The following is a 26,367-nucleotide window of genomic DNA, read 5'->3' as shown; positions in this document are numbered from 1 at the left end:
AAATACAGAAGTGGATGCTCACAGCCATCCATTGGACAAAGCACAGGGTCCCCAATGAAGGAGCTAGAGAAAGGACCCAAGGAGCTGAAGGGGTTTGCAGCCCCATAGGAGGAACAACCAATACCCCCAGGGCTGCCTGGGACTAAACCACCAATCAAAGAAAACATGGTGGGACTCATGGCTCTAGCTGCATATGTAACAGAGGATGGTCTAGTCAGTCATCAATGGGAGGAGAGGCCCATGGTCCTGTGAAGGTTCTGTGTCCCAGTATAGGGGAATGCCAGGGCCAGGAATCGGGAGTGGGTGGGTTGAAGAGCAGTGGGGGGAGGGGATAGGGAATTTTCAGAGTGGAAACTAGGAAAGGGGATAACATTTGAAATGTAAATAAAGAAAATATCTAATTTAAAAAATACGGGAAAATGATTCTAAAAATTAACTATAGCAACACTACAGTCGCGAGGGAAATTATTTAAAATATTTTAGAGGAAATAGACAGTTGACTAATATAAGGTCACAGGATCTCTCTGGCTGACCTTTAAGATAAATCAGTAACAGCAGAAGCCTTCTCTTAGTTAACAGATAACAGAGATGCATCTTATGGGGCACAGGAAGATGCTGACCTCATCGGAGCATCATGCAGCAATTGATCCAGGCTGCTTCTATCGAGCATGCTCACTGGGGTCGGTTACTGACCACACAGCCCATGCGATCCTCAGAGCACTTTAAAGTGGTGGTTACTCACACCCTTTCACAGTCAGAAAATCAGGCCCAGCTGCGGGGCTGCAGAACCCAAGGTCAGACAGACTAAGAGGGGTAGCAGCTAACCTCCGTGTCTGGGAAGCCTGTGACCCTTTCCCATCGACTCTTCCCAGCAAACCTTCAGGGCACTTCAACACGGAAGCCGGGACCTGACAGGGACAGTACTGCAGAGGGGTCAGGGCACCGCAGGGGTCTGGTGCACCGCTTGGAGAGTGACCCACAATCATCATACTTTGTTTTTGCAGGAGTGAGTTTATGAAGTTTACACCAAGCTGAAGTAAAAGCACAAGCAGCAGACAGGCCACCATCAAACTGGACCCTTACAACAACCAGCAGAGAAGGGGGGGGGGAGCTGAGGTACAGCTGGAGTTCCTGACCGAGCTTCTCCCATGGGCGGTGAGGAACTCCACAGCTCCATGGCTGCCACCTGCTCTTCCTAAGGGTCCCTGTGTCACCATGTCACAGTAACAGGCGTGTAAGCTCCTTGATACTGTGGCCTGATTGGCTGTCTTAGAGCTGGAATACCATACTCTTCATCCATTTTGGTAGAATAAATGCGTGACTGCTGTGAAGGCACGCAGTCAGCGTCAGCAGCCTGTGTCTTCATGGGTTGGGGCATGAAGACATGAATGAGCATCTTACGGTTCTGCACATATATGTATGTGCATATGTATGTGTGCACTTGTGGGCCTGTGCATATAAACAAAGACATTGCTATCCCTCAAGAAAATGTTGTTTCCTTGTAATTAAAAGACCATGCAGGGTTGGAGAGATGGCTTAGTGGTTAAGAGCACTGATTGCTCTTCCAAAGGTCCTGAGTTCAAATCCCAGCATCCACATGGTGGCTCACAACCATCCGTAACAAGATCTGACACCCTCTTCTGGAGTGTCTAAAGACAGATACAGTGTACTTACATGTAATAAATAAATAAATCTAAAAAAAAAAAAAAACCATGCAGCCAACTTCCATGGCTGAGGCCATCCAGGTCTGCAGGGTTTCAACAAAGTGTGCTTTAAAAGTCAGGCCCTGAAGTCAGGTGGTGTAGGTGGTGGTGGTGGTGGTGCACATTTTTAGTCCCAGAACTCAGGAGGCAGAGGCTGGCAAACCTCTGAGTTCAAGGCCAGCCTGGTCTATGGAGGGAGTTCCAGACAACCGGGGCTACACAGAGAAACCGCCTTGAAAAAAAAACAAGAAAAAAATAAATAAAAAGGTTCTAACTGCCCCCCCCCAAGGAATTTTTACTCTTGTCGCTTGTACTTTATTTCTACTTATAACTTGTATTATAAGAAGTTCAGGCCAGCCAGCAAAGATGGCTCAGTGGGTAAAGAGGCTGGATGCCGAACCTGATGAATTGAGTTGAATCCCCATGACACACTTTAGTGGAAGGAGAGAGTCGATTCCAGGAAGTTGTCCCTGACCTGCTGCACACTCATGCCAAGGCATGTGCATGCACACACACAAATGTATTTATGTAAGAAAATATTTGGAAATATAATAAGCAGACATGTACCCTAGGGACAACGGTATGCCCATGGAGGCAGCAGCAGGTGTCAGGACAAGAAGCATGGCCCCGGTCTGGCCCTTGATCCACAGGAAGCAAGCGTAATAAATCCTACTGTCTGCCCTGTTCACACAGCAGTGGGTGGAGGCCCAGGACCTGTGAGCCACAGCCTAAAGGCTCCCCATCAAATCCTGGTTGAGTCACCACACAGACCAGGTTCCGGGCCTCACAGAACAAGCACCTCATAAAGCTAGTCTGCATGCCCTTGATTTAACACGTTCACATCCTGCTTCAAATGTACCCAGCTCTGCTACTTCCTGCAACAAGTAGCCTCCAGACATGGGAGGCCCAGGACTGTCCTCTGGTGCAGACAGCTGTCCACCTCCTTGCTCATGCCCACTCTCTACCAGGCTCATCATGTATGCCCAGGGCCACACCCAGTGATGCCACGCTCAGTGTCTGCCCTGGCCCTGCACCTGCTATTTCCTCTGGGGAGACTGTCTTTCTCTCACATCTCCAGCTGGGAATTTCCTGCTCTTTCCACAGCCCAGCAAGAAGGAAGTCCCTCTGGGCGGGCACCTGACACCCTAGCCACGTCTCTCCTCTCGAGCCCACATCTGTGAAATGGATCAAGGCAAAGAACCAAAGGCAACGTGTCGTTGCATGGTTCTTGTGAATGCTGAACAGGAGCAACCCCACAGAGACTCGGGGCTGAGTGAGCTGAACATGTTGCCAGGGAAACCAAGGCTCTAAGAAGGGTGGATGGATTACGGATTGCTTTGCTCTAGGATTCTACTCATATAGAAGTTGCCTTAGCATTTGCTTAGGACTGAGGCTAAGTGTAAAGGCGTGTGAGGTTCTTACTAGGGAGAAAAGGAAGCAGAATCTAAGTGTGAATTGCAGGAAGGGTTGCACAATTCAAGGCATTCGTACAAATCGTGAAACTACCTGGTCACAATGGATGAATTTTATAGAATGCAAATTACATCCTGGTATTTTCAGTAACCAAATACGTGCAAATGAGGGCCACTAAACCACATCATATCCCTACCACTTCCCTATAGCAATGTGTGAAAGCGTTCTTTTGTTCCCTCAGCCCTGACTACGCCTTGCCTGGGCTGCAGTGGTGTTGCCAGGCAGGGAACCATCCAGAGGAACCAGGAAGCAGCCTCGCCCTGCACAGGACATGGGTGATGCCAGAAGAAAACTGGGAGATCTGTTTGCTTGCCAAGAACAATCCATGACTACCCAGTGCTCCAGAAAGGGGCGAACACAGGTCGCCACCCCAAAATGCAACTGAGTCCCCTCACCTGGCCCTGAAACTTCCTGCAAACAAGCTGACAAGAAATGAAGAGGAGAAAGTGGCAGTGTATTCTCAAGACAGAGACCTGGGCCCTTAGCAAGCAGAAGGAGGTGGACACTCCTCCCACACCACAGGAGCTTCTGGCCTGCTGTGACAAAGGCACACTATGTCCCTGAAATAGCAGCATGGGCAGAGGCTAGCCCAGAGCCAGGTTCACCACAACAGCAATCCAGGAAGCCCTGGCCACGTCTGTGTGGTGACCAAGTTGAGAGAAGGTGGCAAGAGCAGCTCACAAGCCAGTTCTGAAGCCCTGTGACTACTTTATTGACTCGCTTCCCCTCATCCCAGTAGCCCAAGAGGCTGACAGTATCTAGCAAGTCACTAAAGTCAGAGGAGAGGGAGGGTTGAGGACTGACTCAATGAGCAAAGTGCTTGCCAGGCAAGCCTGAGGACCTGAGTCTGGTCCCCCAGAAACCAGGTGAAAAGCTGGTAGTCCTCATGCTAGGTGGGGTGGGGGCAGGATCTGAATGCTGCTGGACAGACAGACCAGGCAAGTCAGCGAGCTCCAGGTTCAGGGAGAGACCCGTGCCAAAAAGTAAGTGAAGATTGATGGATAAAGACACTTGATGTCAATTTCTGGCCTCTACATACACATGCACCTGGGTGTGTATGCACATGCACTTCAACACACACACACACACACACACACACACACACACACACACGACGGAGAGGAAAAACAGGAGTTGACCATTACTGAGATTAACAACTTGTTCCCTGGGCACTTTATAAACACTATCCCACTTATAGCCAGAACAAGCCTGCAATGCAAACAGGAGTCCCATATAACAAATCAAACAGAGAGTGAGGCCAAGTTTCAAGGACGGGTGAAATGTAACTATGGACTTAATGCAGTAATCAGGGACCTCACCCCAGACTGGAACTCTAGGTGTTGACCTATGGTGGCCACTTATCCCCAAGGCTTTTACTGAGGAGATAAACAAGTTGCTCATTCCTGGGAATGTAGCATTGCCCTGGCGCTTGGCCAAGTGTGTAGGCATACCCTCTCCTTCATAGCTGATATCCATCCTAGGAGAAGAGCCCACCCCAGTGTCTTTAGAGCTATTATGGGATGGGGGACTGACCTGTTTTCCCCATGAACTGCCAGAGACCACTATCTTTTAAGCAAATAGATGGACCCCTCAAAGGATTCTTGACCTAGCTGAAAAGGTAAGACACACATACATTACACAGCACAGAGCAGAGGCCAGGCAGGCAGGCAGTGCAAGGCAAAGATGCTACTGGGGAGTTAGATAGGATCCACACCCATAAGTGGATGGATCTGCCAGAGGACCCTAACATAGAGACTGTGGATGATCTCTGCACGGGGCTGGCTTAGGGGTGACGCTGGTGCCCCACAGTTCTGGGCTAGTTTGTTTCTTGCCTGTGACTCTACAGTGAAGTCCAAGCAGCACCCATGCATCCTGCTGTTGACACAATGTTGTATTCCACAGCCAGCAGGACCCAAGGCTTCTCAGCATCACACATACCCATCCATTCTCTGCTGGGCTGAGCCACCCCGCCTTGCAGCCCAGGAGTTTCTTTGAACTGGAGGAAAATGTTCAGTTTACACAATCTTCCAAGCTTCCCCTAGGGGCTCGACTGGAGACCTTGGCTAGCCAGCAGATACCGCCCTGGCCGCTGACGTGGGAGCTAGCTCAAGGTTCGCCACTGGGCTCTGGGTTTCCAGGAGTAGCTGCCATGTCTTCCCGTTTCTGTTTGTCCAGATTCTAACTTCTGGCTAGTGCTCACAACTGAAAACTTCCTGCAAGTGGCTGCTAACACCTGCTCTCTGGGGATAGCAGGATGCATAGGCTGTCACCTCGGGAACCCTGAGCCTCTTAGTTCCTGTTAGAACCAGAGCTGCTAGTGTCAGAGTCTGGACCTCAACAGCCTGATACACCAAGTTCAGCTACATGTCCTCCATAGGTCGGTTAAACAAGGAACAGCAAAAAGCAGAGACGGGACTATAATCAACGTGGCCACACTAGGGAGGGAACTAAAGGCGTACAGTGACTTCTGAATCTACCTTAGGGTCCTGACATAAAGTTGAGATTTAAACAGGGGACAAGAGGCATGCCTTAGCTAAGCATCCAAGGTCAAGGTTCGGTCTCACTACCATCGCCGCCCCAAAGCCAGTCTCCCCGGTGGTCTGATTCACTATCAACCTCCTTCCTCTGACCAGCACTAGGCTTCCTTCTGCACTTTGCTTCTCCCCATGAGACTCTGGGGAAATCCCCACTTTTGGGGGCCCACAGTCTATACCCATAAGAAGGGACCCAGTGTCTCTTGGAGTATCTTGCTATTGGGATGGTTACATTCTCATCTGGCCTCTCAGTTCACTCCGGCCCATTCTGCATACTCTTTCCAAATCCTGGTTTCTGAGCAATCCTGGAAAACACCTGCCTAAACTTCCACAACTCCTTTTGTAACTGGGGATAGGCCAGGCGAGAAGAGGCGAAGGTGCCAGGCTTAGGCAGGTATTTCCTTGAGAAAGCATGAGCCCTGCCAGGCAGCTCACCACAGCCTCTGCTGCTCTCACTGTGCCTTCCTCATACCAGTGATTCTCAGGCATGCAGAGGCTGTGAACACTTCCTTCACGCCGTTCAGCTCTGCTTGATGTCATCCTTGGAGAGGACAGGGGTACGGGGTGGGGTGTTAGTAGGGCACTGACCATCTGAGCAGGTCACACAGCACTGGATATCACCTGCGCCTGCTGCAGCTTCATAGTGGCCCGAGTCACAGAGATAAAATGGGCATAGGGTCTACAAAGGCCTGGAACCGTATGAGGAAGAGACTGGGTGTATAGCTGAAGGGCTTACAAGGCCCTGCTAGGCCGGCCTCACTGGGGTCTGTGGTAGAACACTATCCTCCCAGACAGACAGACTCCATCTTCAGGAGCTCAGCTGTGCCTATTTGCAAGACATCACCACAGAGGAGCTTGCTGACTGCCGATGCTCCCTCACAGGAGGTGGAGCAGAGTCTGGGACCCTCTCATGACTATTTAGCCCCTCTTTCTAACCAGCTGCATGCAATTCTATCCTAACTGTGTATAGCCTTGGGGTCTGGCTGGGGAGGACATGAGAATGGGGCTCCTTCTGTGCAGCCATGGGGAGCCACCATCCATGCTGGGTGCAGACCACCGAGTGGCTGCTCTGGGGTCATTCATGCCTGTGGTCAATGTCCCTCATCCATGCTCCCAGCACACTAACCGGTGTCCCAGGGTGTACCCTGGGGTAATTGAACTTTGGTTTGTCACTGGGACCTTAGAAAGAAGGGGCAGACCTTGTGTCATCCCCCTCAGGGTCCTTCAGCTGTAAACACAGGCAGGATCCTCACCCCAGGTTAATAGTTGGGGAAGCCCCAGGACAGGGCCAAACTAGTTGAGCCTCTTGTGTTTCGACTGCAAAATGGAGATGTCTATTTCAACCCTGGATTTTGTTTTTCTTTACCATGATTCATTAAGTGTATCAGATGCACTGAAATACCATACCGCACACACCAAGCCTCTGTATTGAAGAGTAACCAGCTGAGGTCAGAAAGTATGCCTTGCAGCCACAGGCCGCTCGAGGGGAGCCACAAGCTAAGGCGTACAGCATCCACCATGATCAATCAGATCATTAGCTCCCTGCTTCAGTCTCTGACTGGAAGTGCTTCCTTTTAGAGGAGCTAGCATTGCAGCTAAGACCTCCGCAGTCACTTCCCTCTGCCCCCACCAATCACTGACGGCTTCTCTTGCCCTCCTAGACCTGTGGCCAGGAAACAAGACAAGCAGTAGAGCTATGACCTACCTGGTCCTGCCCATTTGCTCTGGATGATGATGCCACAGCTTCCCAGCAAAACTGACCAGGAAGTCACACCTTGCTGATCAGAACCATAGAGTTCTGTTGAGCCACAAGCAAGCCTCAAAGATCTGCTTGTTGTATTTCAGTGGCAACTGAGTGTCATTTGTCTTTTGAAGTTAGTATCCTTCAAAACATACTGTCTGAACATTATCAACTGGGCAGCCAGGAAGACCTTACTGGAGAAATGAGGAGACTGAAGAGGCAGATGAGAAGAGGTGACGGTAATTGTCTGCGGTAAGACTGAAAGAGCAGCAGCAGCCCCCAACCCAGCTCCCCAGCAGCCTCACTACTCTCAGGAGACTTGGGTGAGCACTGTGCATAGAGCCCAGACTGCTGGGCTCACCCCTACGTTCTGAGCATGAGTTTGAGGTCTGGGGTAGGGCCAACAATGGTCATGCTTTAGAAGAGCCTGGAAGATGCTTGGAATTAGAAAGGTGCAGACTATAACATATTTAACCCCACAGGGTTCTTGTAAGAGCTTAAGACATGAATCCACACAGGGCTGGAAGGATGGTTCAGTGGTTAGGAGTGCCTGCCAATCTTGCAGAGGGCCTGAACTCCCAAAACCCACACAAAGTGGCTCACAGCTGTCTCTAACTTTAGCTGCAGGGGATCCAATATTCTTTTCTGACTTCTGTGGTCATGGTAATCACATGCACATACGTGTACACACACACACACATACCCACCCCAAAATCAAAATGAGAAAGAAACCCCAGAATAAAAATAAATCTTTTAAGTTGGGTGTGGTGGCACACACCTTTAATCCTGCCACTGGAGAGGCAGAGGGAGACTGATCTCTGTGAGTTCAAGGGCAGCCTGGTCTAGACAGCAAGTTCCAGGGCAGCCAGGGCTACACAGGGACATGCTGCCTCAAAAAACAGAAACAAATAATAAATCTTTATAAAAATAAATCTACATAAAGTACTTCAAATGGCCCTTGGCACAGAACAATACCCCATGATCATCTGCAGTCATCAACTGAAAAATATCAATGTGGGCATTGAAAGAGAGATAAATTGTATATGTATATACACATCTGTGTATTCATGTGTATTTATACATGTATGCATGTACATATGTGTCCATGTGTGTGCCTTCATTTGTGAATGTGGGTGTGTGCACACATACGTGTGTGTGCCTGTGTATCAATGTGCATATGTGTGTGAATGTGCACATGTGTGTGAATGTGCATATGTGTATGAATGTGCATGTGTGTGAAGTGTTCCATGTACCTGTCCTCCACTCTGAGAATTTTTGACACCACTCCAGAGTCCTGCATGCCCTCTGATTTAGAACCACATGGATCGTGGCTTAAAAAAAGTCCTCTTCTTGTGCTTGGAAGTGATACTTTGATGCATGCACACCATTTTGGATCTTGTTAAAATGCAGATTCAGGCTGACTGGCTCTTGGACAATGCCTGTGTTTCTTAATCAGCTCCTGGGCAATGCTGGCCTGGGCCACGCTGGAGCACAGAGCTAAAGAGGACAGGAAAAAGAGCCAATGCTGTCTGGGCTAGACCAAGTTCCACAGCACAGACCATGCCTTCTCTTGATCTTTCTCCTGATCAGGACCCAGGAACCTGACAACTGCTGACTCCAGTAACTAGAGACCAGACTGTTGTCCTCCACCCCATCCCACACTACCACCCATCAGCCTGGCACTCCTCCCCCAACACTATTCCCGTCAGTCAGTCCGCTGTGCCTTCCCTCCCACGGTCTGGTGAGACAGCAGACAAGCTCTGGGCCTCATCGGAGTCCTCAGTTCTCTGGCTTCCCCAGCACCCTTCTCTGCGACCAAGAGCTTGCAGCTCTCTGGAAGTCAGGTAGCAAGAGCACCTTCAGGACACTATCTTCAAAAGAAGAGACCTTGAGCTCTTGGGGTGGTTCTGGTACTTCTGAAAAGTTAGCCTGAGCCATGACAGCTATCACTCACCAGGCTCAAGGGTAGTGCTCTAGCGCTATTGCTTAACTACCTGCTTCACTTCCAAAATCATTTTTCTCAAGCTTGCTGGTGAAACCCAGAAGCCTGGCTAGAGTTAACTTGTATCAATATTTGGCCATGCTGCAGGGAACATGTCTTCCCCATCCAAGAATGCTCAGACACAGCCCTCCCAGTCTCAGGTAGTTACTATGTTACCCTGAGATATCTCTGAAGTACTTCAAAGTTTTTTGTTTTTTTTTTAAATCCTATCTGGGTAGGACAGCACAGTCCTGTAATCTCAGGACTCAGGAGGCTGAAGCAGGATGATGAGCAATCCTAGGATAGCCTGGGCTACATAGACAAGACCTTGTCTCCCAAAAAGAAAATAAATCTACATTTGAAAGGAGTGATTAAAATTTGATTCACTCTGCCAGGTAGAAAATGTGTAGCCATCAACTGACTAAAGACCATTTAGTTACCAAACGACTGTCATTCTTTAAACCAGTGCTGGGCTATCTCTAAGGCAAACAGGAATCTAGACCTTGTGAACTGGAGGGATTTCAAAACCAAAAGCATACAGTGAGCCACAGAGGCAGGGTGCAGAACCACATGCACACTGCTTAATGCTCCTTATGTGATCAAAACGACCTGAGGCAGATCCGAGTGGGCAAAAGTCCGAGCTATGGTTTCTGGGGAGGTCACAGAAGCTAGAAAGGGATACTGAGATGTTCTAGAAGCCCCAGGGCGCTGCTTTACCTGGGCAGGAGTCCTACTTAGACACCAAGCCATTTGTACACCTGTTCCTTTAAGAACTTACTTAAAAAGTAAAAGAATGTGGCAACATCAGTGGCCAATCTTGCCTGGCTAGACACTAACAGGAAAAGGCTAAAAAGGCAGTGTATGTAGCTCAAGGTAAAGTGTAGCATTTACCATCCTCCAAAATGTCCATGGTATCATTCTGCTCATGGGTGGCCGCCAAGATGTCCAGGGTATCAGGCTGCTCGGGGGTGGCCGCCTTCTCTTCATCCTGGTAGTTGTATTCAAAACATTCCTCTTCCCCTCCCACGTCTCTCAGGGACATTGTTGAAGTCGCCCCAAATTTGAAACATTGTCCTAAGGGACTGTCCTTGGGAGAGCCTTTGGCCACCTGCCCAGAGGAGCCATCGGGGCCCAAAGGGCACATGCTGGGCTCCAGCCAGGGTCGCAGACATGCCCTGGCTTGGCAGGAGTGGACGGGTGTGCACAGGGCCACCCGCCCAGCATCACTGGGAGAAGGAAGGACAGAGTGGCTCACAGGACCTCGGAGGTGGAGCACGGCAGGCAGAGCACAGGTTGGAATAGCAGCACCCTGCCAATTGCCCTGGACACAAAGGGGAGCCAGGCAGGACTGTACGGTGCCCTGAGGTACGCTCTTGGACTTTCTCCCCCTTGAGAAGAACAGGAATGGTAGCGTCCTGAAAGTTTCATAGCAACTGCAAAAGAAAACACCAGCCACGCCTCCAGCAGGTACACCTGTCTGTAGGAAGGTGCTGGGGCTGGTGCTGGAGTTTCCCTGACAAAGCATTGCTCAACACCTCTGAGCTGAGAGACTTCCTGTGGGTGTGCTTGTAGGAATCTGAGGAGGCTGTGAGGAGTCAAGGACTATAGGGACCCAGGGGCAGGAATCCTGACTTCTCACAAATGAAGAGGGATGTGCAGGATCCATCATCTGACTAAATACCACCACCCAGACCTTGGGCACAAGTGCCATGTTATTTTCCTCATTCTGTGTTCTATAAACCCCATGTTCCCCTTCAAGCTCTGTCTACAAATCCAGGAAGATTTCTCTCACTGCTAGAACAAGACAAGGGGAAAACTGACTGCCTAATAGCTTACAGTGGTGCCCCAAGGAAGAACCGCGAGTACCTGAATAGCCATTCCTTGTACGGCTTGAGTTTGCCTGTCACAGATAACAACACAGGTGTTCCTATCAGATTCTCTGTGAGGTAGCCCTGACCAAGCACCACAGCTGGACATCATAGCTCATTCTGTGGTCCCCAGGCTCCAGCCTTCCCCCAGCTGCACGCAAATCCACACCTGCTGACCTCCATCTCTCTGGCTGTTGTCCCCTGCCACATATCCAGGAAGGGAAGCTGAGCAGCGAGATCATGGAAGGAGCAGTACGCAAGACAGAGGACTGGGTTTCACTCAGCCTGGAGGCTGAGGACTGAGGACCCTGCTTAGTTACCTGAGCTAGCCTGCCACACTGAGTTGCTAGCTTTATAAAGACTAGTATAAAAGCATGTGAGTGCCCAGCAGGATGCCACAGAAGGATAAAGGTTTTACTTAAAAATTCCAACTAGAGGCAGATTATTATAGTTCCATTAAAATTTTAGAATGTCAAAATGATTGCTCCATTTTAACACATTAAGATTGTGTTTGAAAAAGACAATGTTGCAGAAAATCACAGGCAGATTTCAAGATTAGAATTTCAAATTTTTTGAAAAATTATGTATACACAAGGTTTAAACACAATGCTTCCAAGAGTCAGGTGTGGTACCACAGGCCTGGATTCCCAGCACCAAGGAGTTCAAGGCCAGCTTGGGTTACACAACAAGGTTGTATCTCAAACACACACATTCAGTCAAAAACATAGTTTAATCTTAATAAACATTATCAAATCATGTTTAGTGATTAACTTTAAGAGATAGTGAGCCAGGATATCAGGGCTTTTCCAGATGAGAAAACTGGTTGGTTACTCCAAAGTGTAGGAAGGGCGTATGGGGCAGGGAAACCTCCCCACGCAGAGTGTGACTCATCGCCACGTATCTGGACTGCTGGATGTGTCGGCTGCAGTACACAGAAGATAAAGGACAACAAAGGTTTGTTTCACTCGTTCAGAAAAACTGGAGCAATTTCACCAATCAGTGAGTTATTCACATTCATCTTTTGGTTTAAATTGAGGGTGGTTTTAACAATGCTGTCCAAGTCATATGTCTACCTATACATGTCTACACACACACACACACACACACACAACTTAGGATATCACCATTTAAAAATCTTCCCCCCAAGCCAGGTGTGGCTCATGTCAGCAACCCCAGCACTTGGCGGGTGACATAGGAGAATCACTTAAAGTGGGCTCAAGCAAGACTACACCTACAAAAATCAAAACAAAAGTTCCTGTAGTTTCACTTATGAAAGCTCTTAAAGGCACAGTGCACCTCCCCAGAACTAAGCAGTGGCTCTGCGAATTTCTCTGGACATAGCTGTATTTACAGAAAAGCCGTGTGGAAAGGAACCAAAATCCCTGCATGTTTTCATCCAGATTCCCAGATGCTAAGACTTGACACATCTGTCTTTCCCTCTCCACAGAGAGCTACTGTCCTCTGGCCCTCCTTGCAGTGACTGACGGGGCTCATCCTCCTTCAGCCTGGGTCTGATTCAGTCTGGCTGCCATGCTCTCTGGTGTCCAGAGGCCACTTGTTTGCACAGAGCACCGTTGGCCCATCATGGAGGGTCATTTCCTAGTGAGCTCACTTACGACACTGACAGTGTAATCTTAGCCCTCTGTAGGTGGAGGCAGGAGGACCAGAAGTCTCCTTGACTGCAAAGCAAGTTTAAGGCCAGCCTGGACTACAAGAGAACCTGTCCAAAAAAAAAAAAAAAAAAGAAAGAAAAAAAGCTGCTAACAAAACTTTACCCAGTGAAAGTAACTAACACTGTTTAACTGTTTAGATTTCAGTTTAGACTGTGAAATCTGGGTACACATGGATGGATTCTGCAAAGACTCACAATGCTGTGTGCACTGTGTTGATAGGGGCTGCAAATTACTCTAAGGCCCAGAACAGTGAGCCTCCTCTGATTCTTCTAATGATTAGCTCCTGCCCTGAGACCCTCCCCACACCCTTTAATGTCTTACATGATCTAGCAAGGCCAACACATCTGAAACTGAGGTGGGAAATGGACCCAGTAACTCAGCACCGGGGGAGGCTCTCCTAGCCATCGTAGATCAGGAAGAAACACACCTGGTTCCTAGCAACACCTTGTAGAGTGAGGATGGGGTGAGATGGGGGGTGGAGGAGGGGGTGTCTGTCCTCACTGCCCTGAGTTGCGCATTTCCATTTTCAGTGCAACCGGCCATCTCGAAGAGTCAGAACCTCTAGCATAAACGTTGACTTCGTAGCTTTTCAAAACACTTGACTCACCCTTTGCTATTATCATGGAAAGTTCCTTTAAGCTTCCCTCCGTATTGATTCAAAGGCCAACTGATAAGGCCAGAAAAGGCAACTATCTAATGATTTGCTGTTTGAAAGATCCATATAATCAAAGTAAATGTTATTTCCAGGCATGTTAGAACCCAAGTATTTAGAAACTGCAGAGGAGGGGGACAAGGCTCAGTCACGGCTCAGAAAGGACACAGTACTCACTGCGCAAGTCTGGCAACCTGAACTCAGTCTCCAGGAGCTACACCGTGGTGGAAGGAGAACCAGTTCCACAAAGCTGCCTTTTGACTTCCACAAGGGCAATAGGGCCCACGTGTGCCCATATACATACAAGAAGGAAGAAAACTGGTGCCTGGAAACCAGCATTTGTGGGGTACCTCAACAGGTCATTTCTAGGTCCCAGATCCTGTTATCCTATTTTGCTATCTTCAGTGGGATTTAGAACCCGCCACTTGTCCCAGGACCAAAGGTAAAAAGGTTGAAGATCTTGCTCTCCATGTACTCAGATGGCAATGGCAATCAATATCAACTGGCAATCAATCCTGGGGCAATGAGCCATCCCCTCTTCTATTTCCCTTGCTCTTGAAGAGGACCCATGAAGATGCCTAGAGCCGAGTGACTCCTCTGAGACTGTGAAGTAAAAGCATCCTGGTGGACACCAGACAAGAACAGGTCTCCTGGGCCTCTCCAGACAGGCCCTGAGCCACGGGTTTCACTGAGAACCAGACAGCACACGGGGTCCACACTACGCCCTGCTCCCCAACCTCTAGGATGGCTCAGGGACATGCCCAACTCACCCACTGGCACCCAAGCTCTCCAATGAGACACTGGGGATGAAATGAATGGCTTTCTTAAAAGTCATAGAGACTCCAATCACCAAGGAGGCCAGAGGGGTCAATGGTGGCTTCCGAAAAGCAGAACCCAAGCATCGTAGCAGGATGGAAACTTGATTCAAACATTATTTAGCCAAAGAAAGACTGCATCCACCCTTCCCCTCAAGTCTACACCCCACTCTCCTTGTCACCCATAATCTGTGAAGATCAGACAGACCACATGCCAGCACTACATGCTGCCAGGGGCCAGGGTAAAGTTTCTCTATGCCTTTTAAGAGCATGTCCCAAGAAAACCTCTTGGCCTCCCAGTTGCAGCCAAATGTTTGAAGACAAGGAGACAATCCCACGGCTCTCTACTAACTAGGCCAGCCTCCGGCCTGTTACATCACACAGATCTTCAAATGTAGTCACGCCTGAAGCAATCAGAAACTTCTGAGTCAATTAATAAGCACTCACCTCACCTATTAACGAGCTTGAGGAGAGCTGAGAGGACTTGGCCACTGATGAACACACTTCCAAAGTAGACATTAATTTAATTGTCTCCTTTTTTTGGTAAAGGCTGGTGATTTAAGGGTCATTTGCAAAGAGCAACTGAGGACGGCAGAGGACTACAATCCACAATGGTACCTCCCAATACAGTCCTTCCTCGGCAATCCCTCCCAGAATACCTCAACACTGTCCTCCCTGTACTTGAAACCTGCTGACACTTGTCCAGCCACACACCCCAGTCACCAAGCAACATCCTCTCGAGTGAGCCACACCCTCCTTACAAACCTTGATGGTCCCAGAAGGGTATATTCTCTCTCTGTCCCATCTATCCTCACCCGGGACCCGTCTGTGCTGAACGCAGCCAGCAAAATTCATTTGAATCACCCGCTGCTGGGAAAGCTGTTTCTGCCTTCCCCAGGCTCCTCGAGACCCCAGCCCCAAGGTCTGAGCTCTGAAAAGGGCCTTCCAACTGCTGACCTGCTGAACACAGGCTTCCAACCTCTAGTACACTGAGCAGAGCACAGAGAAACACACACACACACACACACACACACACACACACACACACACACAAAGATTCAGTCCTACAGAAGTCTCATGCTTGCAAGCCCAGAACCCAGCATACCAAAAGCCATCTTTTTCACCATTCTATGCACGGCAAGAGTCACCCTCTGTCAAGAGCCCCGTCCACCTGCCATCCCCTCTGTCATGCTCGCCGTGCCTTCTGGTGATGCCAGTTCCTGTGTTCCCATCTCCCCGGGGAGGACTGTTACCCCCCCCCCCCAAACACACACACACATCCCCAGAGATACAATGTCGCCGCTCATCCCGCTCTCCTGAAGAGGCCTTAATTACCGTCTGAGCATTCTTCATAATACCAATCCAGTTCATAATAATCCGTGTCGGTGAATTTCTGCATAGTCAGTATTCTTGCAGAGGAAGGAACGGACTTCACGGCGCCATGAATTGTCAAGTCAAACGCTGCCATGCCTCCCGGCCCTTCCAGAACACCGGGCAGAAGAGCATCCCCAAACACTGCAGAATTTGGCTATGCATTCTTAGTGACAGTCTGGAGCCAGGATGGGCGAGGGGGCAGAGGAAAGGAAGCCTCTACTGGGGCGGGGGGTGGGGGAGTAGAGGCAGAGGAAAGGAAGGCTGTTTGCAGGGCACTGAGAGACCCCGCAGGCCGGGCTGATGAAGCTCACTGGGCAGCAGCCCTGAAAGGGAGTAGCTGGAATCATCCTATCCAGACGCCCGGAGGGTGACGTCAGAGCCACACACCACCACCCTCTGGCTCGCTCAAGCCTCGCCCCCTGATTGCTGCTCAGCTTTCAATCTAACTGTTGCCATAGAAACTGACCAGCTCTGACAAAAAAAAAAAAAAAAAAAAAAATACAGAGATGAAGGAAATGTCTTCCAAGGATGCTGGAAGCAGAGGTGCCGGTCAGGGAGATGGACGGATGTGGGCGTGGCTTAGAGGCACCACCCCCTCTCGCAGGTGAAAGGTCTGGTTCCTGTGCCTACGCCTGGGTCACTTAAGAATGTTTATTTCCCCCTACATCTAAAAAACGGTGACCTTTTAAAGTTTACAAAGGATCGTTTTTTGGTTTTCTTCCCTTAATTTAAGAAATTTAACGGCCCTTCCTAAATTTTTAAAATCACCACTTAAAGGAGACTGAATGAATGACCCAGAAAACGGAAACATTTTCACTCACATCCTATACTATTTATGCTTGTGTTTTTATTGAAACTTCTCAAAAAGTAGTAACATATGAGTTGAGAGGAATGTCAACCTAAAGGGCCCCGTGTCATATAGTGTCATTGAATTTACTGTCCCTTAGGTGTGTGATTAAGAACAGCTACCAAGAGGTAGATGCCCCTGGGGATGGAGTTAAAAAGTGGGGCTTTGAGAGTCCTTACAAAAGCACACGGAATCCATTAAAACAAGAAAACATACAAAACAGTGAACGGGCTTAATTCTAAGTGTTTGGCATGCTTAAAATGTTTCATTATAAAACTGAAACACTGGACAGGGGACAGATCTATTTAGACTTACTGTAGGTTTAAAGTACAGCCCAGAAACATATATCCCCCCCAACCCCTTGGCACTCAGAGTTAGAGAATTCTTCCTAGAAGACTGTTTTTGGCATTCCAGAACATTCTGTGGCACTCTGACCTTAAGGTACTAGATGCCAAGTAGCTCCATCTTCTAACCTCCAAAATTGACCATCAAAAATGTTTTCCCACAACAAGAAGTGCTTTTGCATGAAAATTCTGAAGTTGTAAATATATATTTTAATATCTTTGGGGGACCCTGTTTCCCAAAATAGAGAAAAAGAGTAAAACTTTCAGACATCTGCACATGCACATAAGTAACTAAAAAAATAAAAAAACAAGAAAACGAAACTCTTTAGAGCAAATGAGAAATCTCCAATGAAGGCACATGTCCTTTCCTTGTGGCTGGGCACACTTGTCTTGTAGTGTAGAAATTGCCTCAATAGTTCAGCCCCTATCACATACACAAGCGAAAGCTAACAGGAGGGTGAACACAGCGCTGTTTCACAGAGAAGAGCCTGGGCCTGCGGAGGCAGCTGGAGGTTGGGTTCAGGCACTTGGTCACTGTCTCAGCCCTTGCTGGACATATCAGTGCCATCTGCTAAGTGGAGGAGATACCAATACCTGTTACAGAGATGGGGCGGGGCTTGCTCGGGGTGGCGGGTGTTCTGTTTGGCACGAGTTAAAGGTAAGGCAAGTTAGCAAGGAACGCTAGTTTCAAGCATCCCCATCACTACCTCTATAAGAAAGGGACTGACCCAGCGTAAGCAATCAGGGTGCAGATCCCCAGCTATGAGTAGAGAGATGAGGAAGACACACCATTCAGAAGCTTCCACAGCACACACCGCCAAGCACACAGATCGCAGCAGCAGCAGAGAGGATGGGGCGGGCTGGCTGTGGGTGGCAAACACCGCTGGACAGCAAAGCAAGGCTGCTCTGACCACAACGTGCACCAATTCCAAATCATTATAATGTTTAAGAAACTGGGAACAAGGGGCTGGGAGACGGACCTGTGGTAAGGTACCTGTGGCATAAAAATGAGGATCAGAGTTTGGGTTCCCAGCACACACCTGAAAGCCAGGCATCGGCCCACCTCTAACCCCAGCACTCTGAAGGCAGAGAAAGGGAATCCTTAAAGCAAGACTAGCCGAGCAGGTGAGCTCCTGATTCAGTGAAGACGGATCCAGGATGACAACCAGTGTCAACTTCTGTCCTTCTCATGCATGCATGTGCATCTATCATATGTGCACACACTTGTTAACATTCATGCACATACCACATCACACAAATGTGCATACACAGACACACAGAGACATACACACAGCGGGAAAGCACCGAGAGAGAGAGAACATACATACACACAGAGAGAGAGAGAGAGAGAGAGAGAGAGAGAGAGAGAGAGAGAGTAAAGATAAGTGGGAGTGGGGGGTGGGGGGAGTGAGGCCTGGCAAGGATGCCTCTCTCCTATGGCAATGCAGTGTATGGCCCTTCAGTACACATGCTGGGATCAGGGTCCCTGCAGAATCCAGAGCATGGAGGACGGTAGACAAGTCTAGGTTCTGAGGATGCAAAAGCCACTCCCAACAGTCTCAGATGAAAAGATGGACAAAAAGCCAGCTTAGAAAAGCTGAACTGAGCTGTGACAATTAAAGTACTGTACCGAAAATACAGTTAATTATACCTAAAAGGAACAGGTGCTGTGTTCGAAAGCCATGACGCCACAGTGAATATCCAAAGCAAGGAAGGCAGGGAACGCGCCAGCTCACACACACAGGGCAGAGACTAACGGAGCTATTTTAATCTGCCTTAGGAAGTTGGGTAGGTGTGCCTTGATGCTCTGTTCCTGCCACCCAACCTTCTGGAGGCACTGTTCGGTGTCTCTGTGCAGGGTGGGTATGACTACATCAGCCGGATGTGGATGGGGACACAGGTACCAAGAACAGGAAAGCTTAGAATTGTGGGTGTAAATCACGCCCAGACAGGAGGAGGGTCAGCCCCAGGGCAAGATGATGAATTACCCAGAATGCTTCAGAGGAGAGCGGAATGCCCTTTCTGGGGGTGAGGTGGGGTGAATTCTTGAGGTCAAAGTGCAGTAGACCCTGTTAACAGTCGCAGCATCACACTGACAGACCTTGTTGTATGTGGATTCCAGGATCTTGAGGTTGGGATTCCTGTGTCACTTCAGGGAACACCAGGTTGAGGGTTGAAGATCCGTCTGAAGATTTACCTCCTGGGCCACCAAGTGAGTAAAAGTCACTTAGCCTGGCAGCCGAGTTCAATCAGTGGGACACACTGTGGAGGGAGAGAGCTGGTTCCCGCAGGTGGCACATATACACCCCTACCCAGAAAGAGAAAATGTAATTTAAAAGAAAAAAAAAATTTACCACCGGAAGCTATGGGCCTAAATTAAACGTTCAAGGTGGTGTCACCCTAAATTAAAGGGGATCAAAGCCTCCTTAAGGAGAAAGTGGCAAGTCACAGGAGGGTAGAGTGGAGAATGTCCCCAAACTCAGGAGTCACGGGTGTTGGGGTCTCTCACCTCCACTAACCACTCTCCCTCTAAACATTGTATTGCGCCCCTTGCAGACAGACAGGATTGCCACTGAGAAGACCTCCCCAGATCTTCCAGAATGCAGCATCGTCAGACCGCCCTACGTCATCGTCATCACCGCCCACTGTTGCCGCCCACTGTCGCTCAGGTCGTTCGGACCCGCCTTCCAGATACATCTCCGCTCATGACCGGACCGCGTGCGATAGAGAGAGACAGAGAGACTCGGGGGAGGGCTAAGGGTCCTTCCTTGTCCGATTAATAAAAATATGCTCTGATCAGCGCAAACCGCCAGGGCATTCATTTCCTTGCAACCCATTCTCTCTTAGGATGTTTAGCTCTTCAGTACGAACCCAGTCCAAAGTGTTTTCTGCCCACGCAGATACACACAAGTGGCGCAGAAATACACACACGGGAACAGTGGAAAGCCCTGAGGTCTCCCTCAGAGCTCCCTGAATGAGCAAACATGGACCCCTGGACTCTGACCTTCAGAACCGGAACTGAACCCAGGTCACCGATGTGTGGCCAGCTGCTCAGAGCACTGGAGAGCTAAATGACTAGGGAATAGCAACTTCTTAAACAGCTGGAAGACTCCTGGGAGGCAGGAGTGCTGGGGTTCAGTCTGTGAGGTCCTCACTGAGCAAGCACAAGGACCCACATTTCATCCGAAGAACCTGCCCTTAAAACGTAGGGTGAGTGGGTTGGAGAGAGGCTCCCAGAGGATCTGGGTTCAACTCCATGCAGTTAAATGGTGGCTCACAATTGTCTGTAAGTCCAGTTCCAGGGGATCTGATGACCTCTTCTGACCTCTATGGGTGCCAAGTATGCATGGTGCACAGACATACGTGCAAGTAAGTATAACAACCAAACACATAAAATCGTTTTATAAGCCATGTATGGTAGCCTGCACTTGTCACCTAGTCCTGGGGAGAAGGAAGTGGCAGGTCCCTGGGGCTCGCTGCTCAGCCAGCCTAGTGGTGAGTTCCAGGCCAGTGACAGACCATGTCTCAAACAAAAATGTGAACAGAGCCTGAGGAAGGATGGCTGAAGTTATCTTCTTAGCTCCCCACCACACGCAGGTGTAGCAACACATATGCAAACACATATATAAATGCACACGTAAACACACATGTGCACAGAGAGGAAACACGCTTAAACAGGAGCCCTGCTGCAGCCCTCTCTGAAACATATCCCTAACCCTCAAAAAGCACCACCACCTTTTCCCACAAGGCTGGAGGCAGAAGAGAGGGAGGGCCTGGCTAGCGAGCAGGCGTGCCATCACTCGGCCTGCCGTTCCAGCTTTTTCTTTCCAATCTTCGCTGCTGAGACTGTCAGTGCCAGCCAGTGAGAGCTCATGACAGCAGGCAATATGCAAGGAACAGCTTGATGCCAACTGTCCCTTCTCACTCCAGGCTCAGGCAGCCCCGCCACCAGGGGAGGCAAGGGTGGAAGCCGCCATTCATGAGAGGACCTGCAAGCAAAGAGAGGATGAAGCCCAGTGCCTGGGTCTGTAGCAGCTGCCATCAGCATCAACCCCCTCGCCGGAAGGGCAGGAAGAGGATGTATCTTGGCATCAGTAAGAAGCCTGAGTGGGTCTGAGGTCACCACCTGCCAGCACAGAAGGTCTGCAGGGGGGTGAGGGGGGAATCTCAGGCTCATGACCAGCACGGCACACAGATGATACCGCCACTTCAGAACCACGGGCTCAAAAGTCCCCTAATTCTGCTCCCACACAAACCCTGCCGAACAGCGGCAGCCCGTGGGGAATCTCAAGTGAGAGCTGAGCTGTCATGTCAGTTTCCTGGCCGAGCTGGGTTCAGTTCTGTCTCAAACTTGCTGAATTAACACAAGAAGAAAACAATCTTCTACAGAACAGCTTGCCAGCCATGTTGTTTGTGGCAGAAAAAGATAATGTTGGAATCTGGTTTGATCAAAAAACAGTGAAAGATGCCAGACAACAGACATGGGACCTCGAGCATGTGCTACATCCCAGAATCCCTGCCCGGGGGGTCCAAGGGCAGCCAGGCCCTTTCTCTCACATGCACTTCCCTGAGAGGCTGGTCCATTCCTCCAGCACCAGTGCCCAGACCTGCAGCTGGGTGTGGCTACCGTGACTTCAGTGGCTCAGTCGTGGAATGAGATGGCAGGCACTGTGTGCACACACTCTTGGTTAACTGTACACTCACACACATCCTAAAACAACTGACTCCTCTCTGAGCATCCCCTCCTGGATAACGAGCGGTTGTTCAGCTGTACAAACAACAGTAAAGGGAAGATTCCGTTCCTCTGATGCCCTGTAAGACTTCTGAAAACTCCAAATCTGGTGGTTGCGGGGCCAACTGCTTACGTATGCTATGCTGCTGGGTCTGATGGTGGTGGAGGAAGAGGAAGAAATCCTAGGTTTTATCAAGCAATGTGCTAAACAAACAAACAAAGCACCTTCAGCTTTTTAAAAAGATAAGAACCTGTCAGGAGACGTGAAAAAGTCTATGAAACACGTGCCTGAGCGGGGCATGGCGGTATAGGCCTGGAGTCCCGGAGTGGAGGTGGGAAGCCATGGTTCAAGCCAGTGTACATTACAGTGAGTTCAAGGAGCAAACAGGTTCTGAAGAGGCAGAGCCGGTGTGGGAGGAGAGACGGATGGTGGGTGAGGAAGAGGATGGGAGGAAGAAGAAGGGAGAAGAGGAGGAGACAAAGGTGGAGGAAGACAAGAAAAGGAGAGGGAGGGGCCACAGCTGCAGACAGTTTAACTGCACAATAGATTAAGCTCTCAATGGGAGTACCTTGAATAAGGCTCTTCATATTTAACCAATATCCTGGTACCCTCCCCCCCCAGTAAGAGCTCTCCATACAGAGGCTCCTCAGTATGTGAGATCAGCTGGGGGGAGGGGCGGAGGGCTGGAATGGAAGGGCACAGCAGACCTTGTGTTCCCACAACCAGCCAACACAGGGCCAGATGCTGCCCGTATGTCTGTCAGGAGAGTTGAAGCTGACAGGACCCGCTCCAAGGTACTCTCTACTGAGAGAGCATGGCAGTACAGTCAAGGTGTCGGGGTGGGAACCCTCACAGAGGAAAGAATGGTGTCCCAGAGGGGACGTGACTGTCCTCACTGCCCTCAGCATGAGCCTGCACATGCCACAGTCCTGCGTTAGGATGTGAAGATCTAAACATCAGAGATGTGTCCACCTTCTTAGTAAATCTCAGGCAAGAAGAACTCTGGTGCTGAAAGGAATGCCGCGCCTGCCTGAGCCTGCACACACTGGCTGGCTGGATTACTGCACACCGAAAGCAAAGGCTGGGGTGACATTCCAAAACCTGTTTGCTTCAGGGCCTGCACTTTCCCAGATGACCTCTGACGTGTGGTGGTCAGCAGATCTGGGTGTGGCACAGAGAATTCCTTCTTGGATCAATTTGTGTCAACCATAAAAGGCCGGGGAAGAAGGGCCAACAGGAGCATGGCCACCTAAGAACAAACATGGTGACCTTGCTGCTTGGTGTCCACTGAGTGTCACATGACTGGTCTACTGCACACAGGTCGATGTCAGACCACACCAGTCAGGCAGCTGGATGTCACAGAGCAGGAAGCCATTTCAGGTAGTGCAGCACGTATTCTGCGAGCCATGGGAATGAATTCTGTGAATGAATGAAGTGACTCTGGAAAGGTTGGTGTGGAAGGAGCTCTGACTCAAGAGCAGGTGGGGAAGTGTTCCTTCTCATCAGCCAGGTAGCTGAGGGACAGGTTCAGGGGCGGAGCCTGGCTGTCCACCGGGGTGGAGGTGGGGATGGGTCTTACCCCCAAACACGGTAGCCAAGATGTACCTACCCTGGTTTTACAGTAAGATATAACTACTCCTTCTGGTTTCTCACCTCAGGGAGCCCTGTATCCCCAACTCCACCAGCCACAGTGGACTCTGCCCTACACAATGCCCACAGTGGACCTAGAAGGGAACCAGTGGACAATATCTTCTCAGCCACCCACAGTGGCCTGGCACTGGTGATTCACTGTACTGAGTCATGTGTTTCCCGGGTTACAGATATGTAAACAGATACACAAAAGCCAACCAGGGCAGGGATGACAGCACAGTGGACAACCTGCCTGCTGTGCAAACATGAAGATCTGGAGATCAATCCCTGGCATACACTAAAGGAGCCAGGCGTGCCCCTGTGATCCCAACTCTGGTTCCTGGGGGCTCCTGACCAGCCAGTCAAGCTGAGTCACCCATCTCCAAGTCCACTGAGAGAGCCTGTATCAAAATGTAAGGTGAGCCAGCATGGGTGGTGAACACCTCTAACGCTAGCACTTTAGAGGCAGGTGAAGCTCTGACTTCCGGGCCAGCCAGGGATATGTAGTGAGACCCTATCTCAGAAACAACAACAACAAAACACCAACAAACACTCGTTGGTGAAGAAGGCAATGCCATCCTCTGGCCTCTATGTGCATGCATATACATACATATATGAGCACACATATAAAACACACACACATACAAAAAAATAAATAAATAAATAAATAAGAAGTAGGGCCAGGCACAGTGGTGCACACCTTCAATCCCCAGATTCAGAAGGCAGAGGCAGATGGATCTCTCTGAGTTCTAGACCAGCCAGGGTTACACAGTGAAACCCTGTCTTGAGAATAAAAGAACAATAAATAAAAAAATTATAAAACCCAGGACACCAGGCACAGAGCAGGCCCCAGGTTGCTTTCTACACATCACCTGCTCTTCTATCCCTCAAACAGCAACAGCTGTGTTGTGCAGTTCTGAAAACTCAAGGAAAACCAAATCTGCTGATATAACAACTGCTTAACAAGGAACTTTCAAAAAAAAAAAAAAAAAAAAGGTCCACAGTGCCGCAACCACGCCCAGCATCTGCTCCCAGTGATGGGCAGAGGCAGGCTTCACAGTGTGTAGCCACTGCTGGGCAGCACCCAGCCGTCTCTGATCTCCACTGGTAACAAAGTTGCATACCCTGCAGCTGACACCCAGCCTAGTGTTCCAGTCCAACCGCAGAAGACCATGTTACATCTCTGCTGGAAGTTAACAGAAATAACTAAATTCATAAAACTCTTAAATTTTCTTTTCTGACCATTTGGGTGGGGTGTGTCACAGAACTTCACTTTAAATCTTTAATTTCAATTAGCAGATACTTAAGGTTTTTTTTCTTTTTAAAAAATTGTATGTGTTTGTGTGTATGTGAGTGTATGCATGTGTGAGTGCAGTGCTCCCAGAGTCCAAAAGAGGGCATCCACTCCTGTGGAGCAGCTGTGGGTCTCCTGAAGTGGCTGCTAGGCTGAACTCATGTCCTCTGCAAGAGAAGTCAGTGTTCTTAACGGCTGAGCCATCTCTCCTGCTCCAATTAATATACATTAATAAAGAGCCACCCAGCTCTAAGCACAGAATCCACAGAGGGAAATAACACACAAGAAGACATGGATGCACCCAACCTTAAGCTCATTCCAGCTCCCCCAGCTGTAGTTTACACTGTGGTACCCACCTGTGATTCTAACAGGGCTTCTTTTGTGTTTTCTTACATGTATAACCGAAAACAAATGACAAATCCCTGTTTGAGTCCCCTGATAAAGACACCTTAGACCCCTGGTGGGCCTTGCCTGCCTGTAAATGTTTTATGGGGAGGCAACGAGTCACTTCTGTGGCCATCCTGTAAAATGGTCTGGTGCTGCAGTGACCACCACTCCAATTACACTGTGCATGCGCAGGTCCATGGCCAATCCATGCTTGTGAGAAGGAACCAGGAGCCTCGCACAGCAGAGACAACAGTGAGGCTCCAATAGAAGAACAAGTTGCGTGACAGACTTTCTCATAACTGATTGTTTCAAAGTATATTGTGGACTTTCATCCACAAGAGAAAAATACAGAACCTACGTGACAAGGGACTTGGCTTTCCATGCACAATCCCACACTCACTCCTTGCTGGTGCAGACACCCTGGCTAAACAAAACTGACTCACAAAGAACTTCTGACCCACTATGAGGTATGCCAGACACTCAAGGCCTGGTTTATTCTATTTTTGTTCTTATTGACACAAGCTATCAGGAAAACTCATGGAAAATACACTCAACAGGTCAACTCAAACAGAATTCCTTCTTACTAATATCTAATACAGAGAACCTGAGAATTATCAAACACACACACACACACACACACACACACACACCCTAAAGCAAAGGCTTATAGCTGCTGTTTGTTTTCTTATAAATGATCTAAGAAATTGAAAAGACTGGTTTATGCTAGTGAACTGGTTTCTAACTGCAGAAAGTTCAAGAATGTACCACAAGCTGGTTCTCAGTGACCCTAACCCTAACCTAACCCTAACCACAAACACCTAATCCTAACCCTAACCTATCCCTAACCACTAACCCTAAACACTAACCATAACCTAACCCTAACCCTAACCACTAACCCTAACCACTAACCCTAACCCCTAATCCTAACCCCTGACCCTGACCCTGACCCTGACCCTGACCCTAACCCTAACCCTAACCTAACCCTAACCACTAACCCTAACCCCTAACCCTAACCCTAACCCCTGACCCTGACCCTAACCCTGACCCTGACCCTAACCCTGACCCTGACCCTAACCTAATCCTAACCCCTGACCCTGACCCTGACCCTGACCCTAACCCTAACCCTAACCTAACCCTAACCACTAACCCTAACCCCTAACCCCTAACCCTGACCCTGACCCTGACCCTAACCCTAACCCCTAACCCCTGACCCTGACCCTAACCCTGACCCTGACCCTAACCTAATCCTAACCCCTGACCCTGACCCTAACCCTGACCCTAACCCTAACCCTAACCCCTAACCCCTGACCCTGACCCTA

The 26,367-nt window shown here is 49.3% G+C and overlaps 1 protein-coding gene across 8 annotated transcripts in view; it reads right to left on the bottom strand.

The window, feature by feature from the left end:
• Positions 1-26,367, bottom strand: part of Trak1 (trafficking kinesin protein 1) — a 165,659-nt gene that overhangs the window by 44,897 nt on the left and 94,395 nt on the right. For 2 of the 8 annotated variants that reach the window (XM_021206354.2, XM_021206355.2), the window contains exon 1: positions 15,776-16,149. The exons of 4 other annotated variants lie outside the window; for them this stretch is intronic. In XM_021206354.2, the coding sequence (XP_021062013.1) occupies positions 15,776-15,908 (133 nt within the window). In that variant the 5' untranslated portion in view covers positions 15,909-16,149. Of the gene's footprint in view, positions 1-10,323; positions 10,503-15,775; positions 16,151-26,367 lie in introns of those variants that run through there. 2 more of the 8 variants (XM_029543444.1, XM_021206358.2) reach the window with 2 other exon arrangements.

This window comes from Mus pahari, chromosome 10 (assembly GCF_900095145.1).
Source record: "Mus pahari chromosome 10, PAHARI_EIJ_v1.1, whole genome shotgun sequence".
Classification (NCBI taxonomy): Eukaryota; Metazoa; Chordata; class Mammalia; order Rodentia; family Muridae; genus Mus; species Mus pahari.
This window is presented reverse-complemented; position numbering and strand designations above follow the sequence as displayed.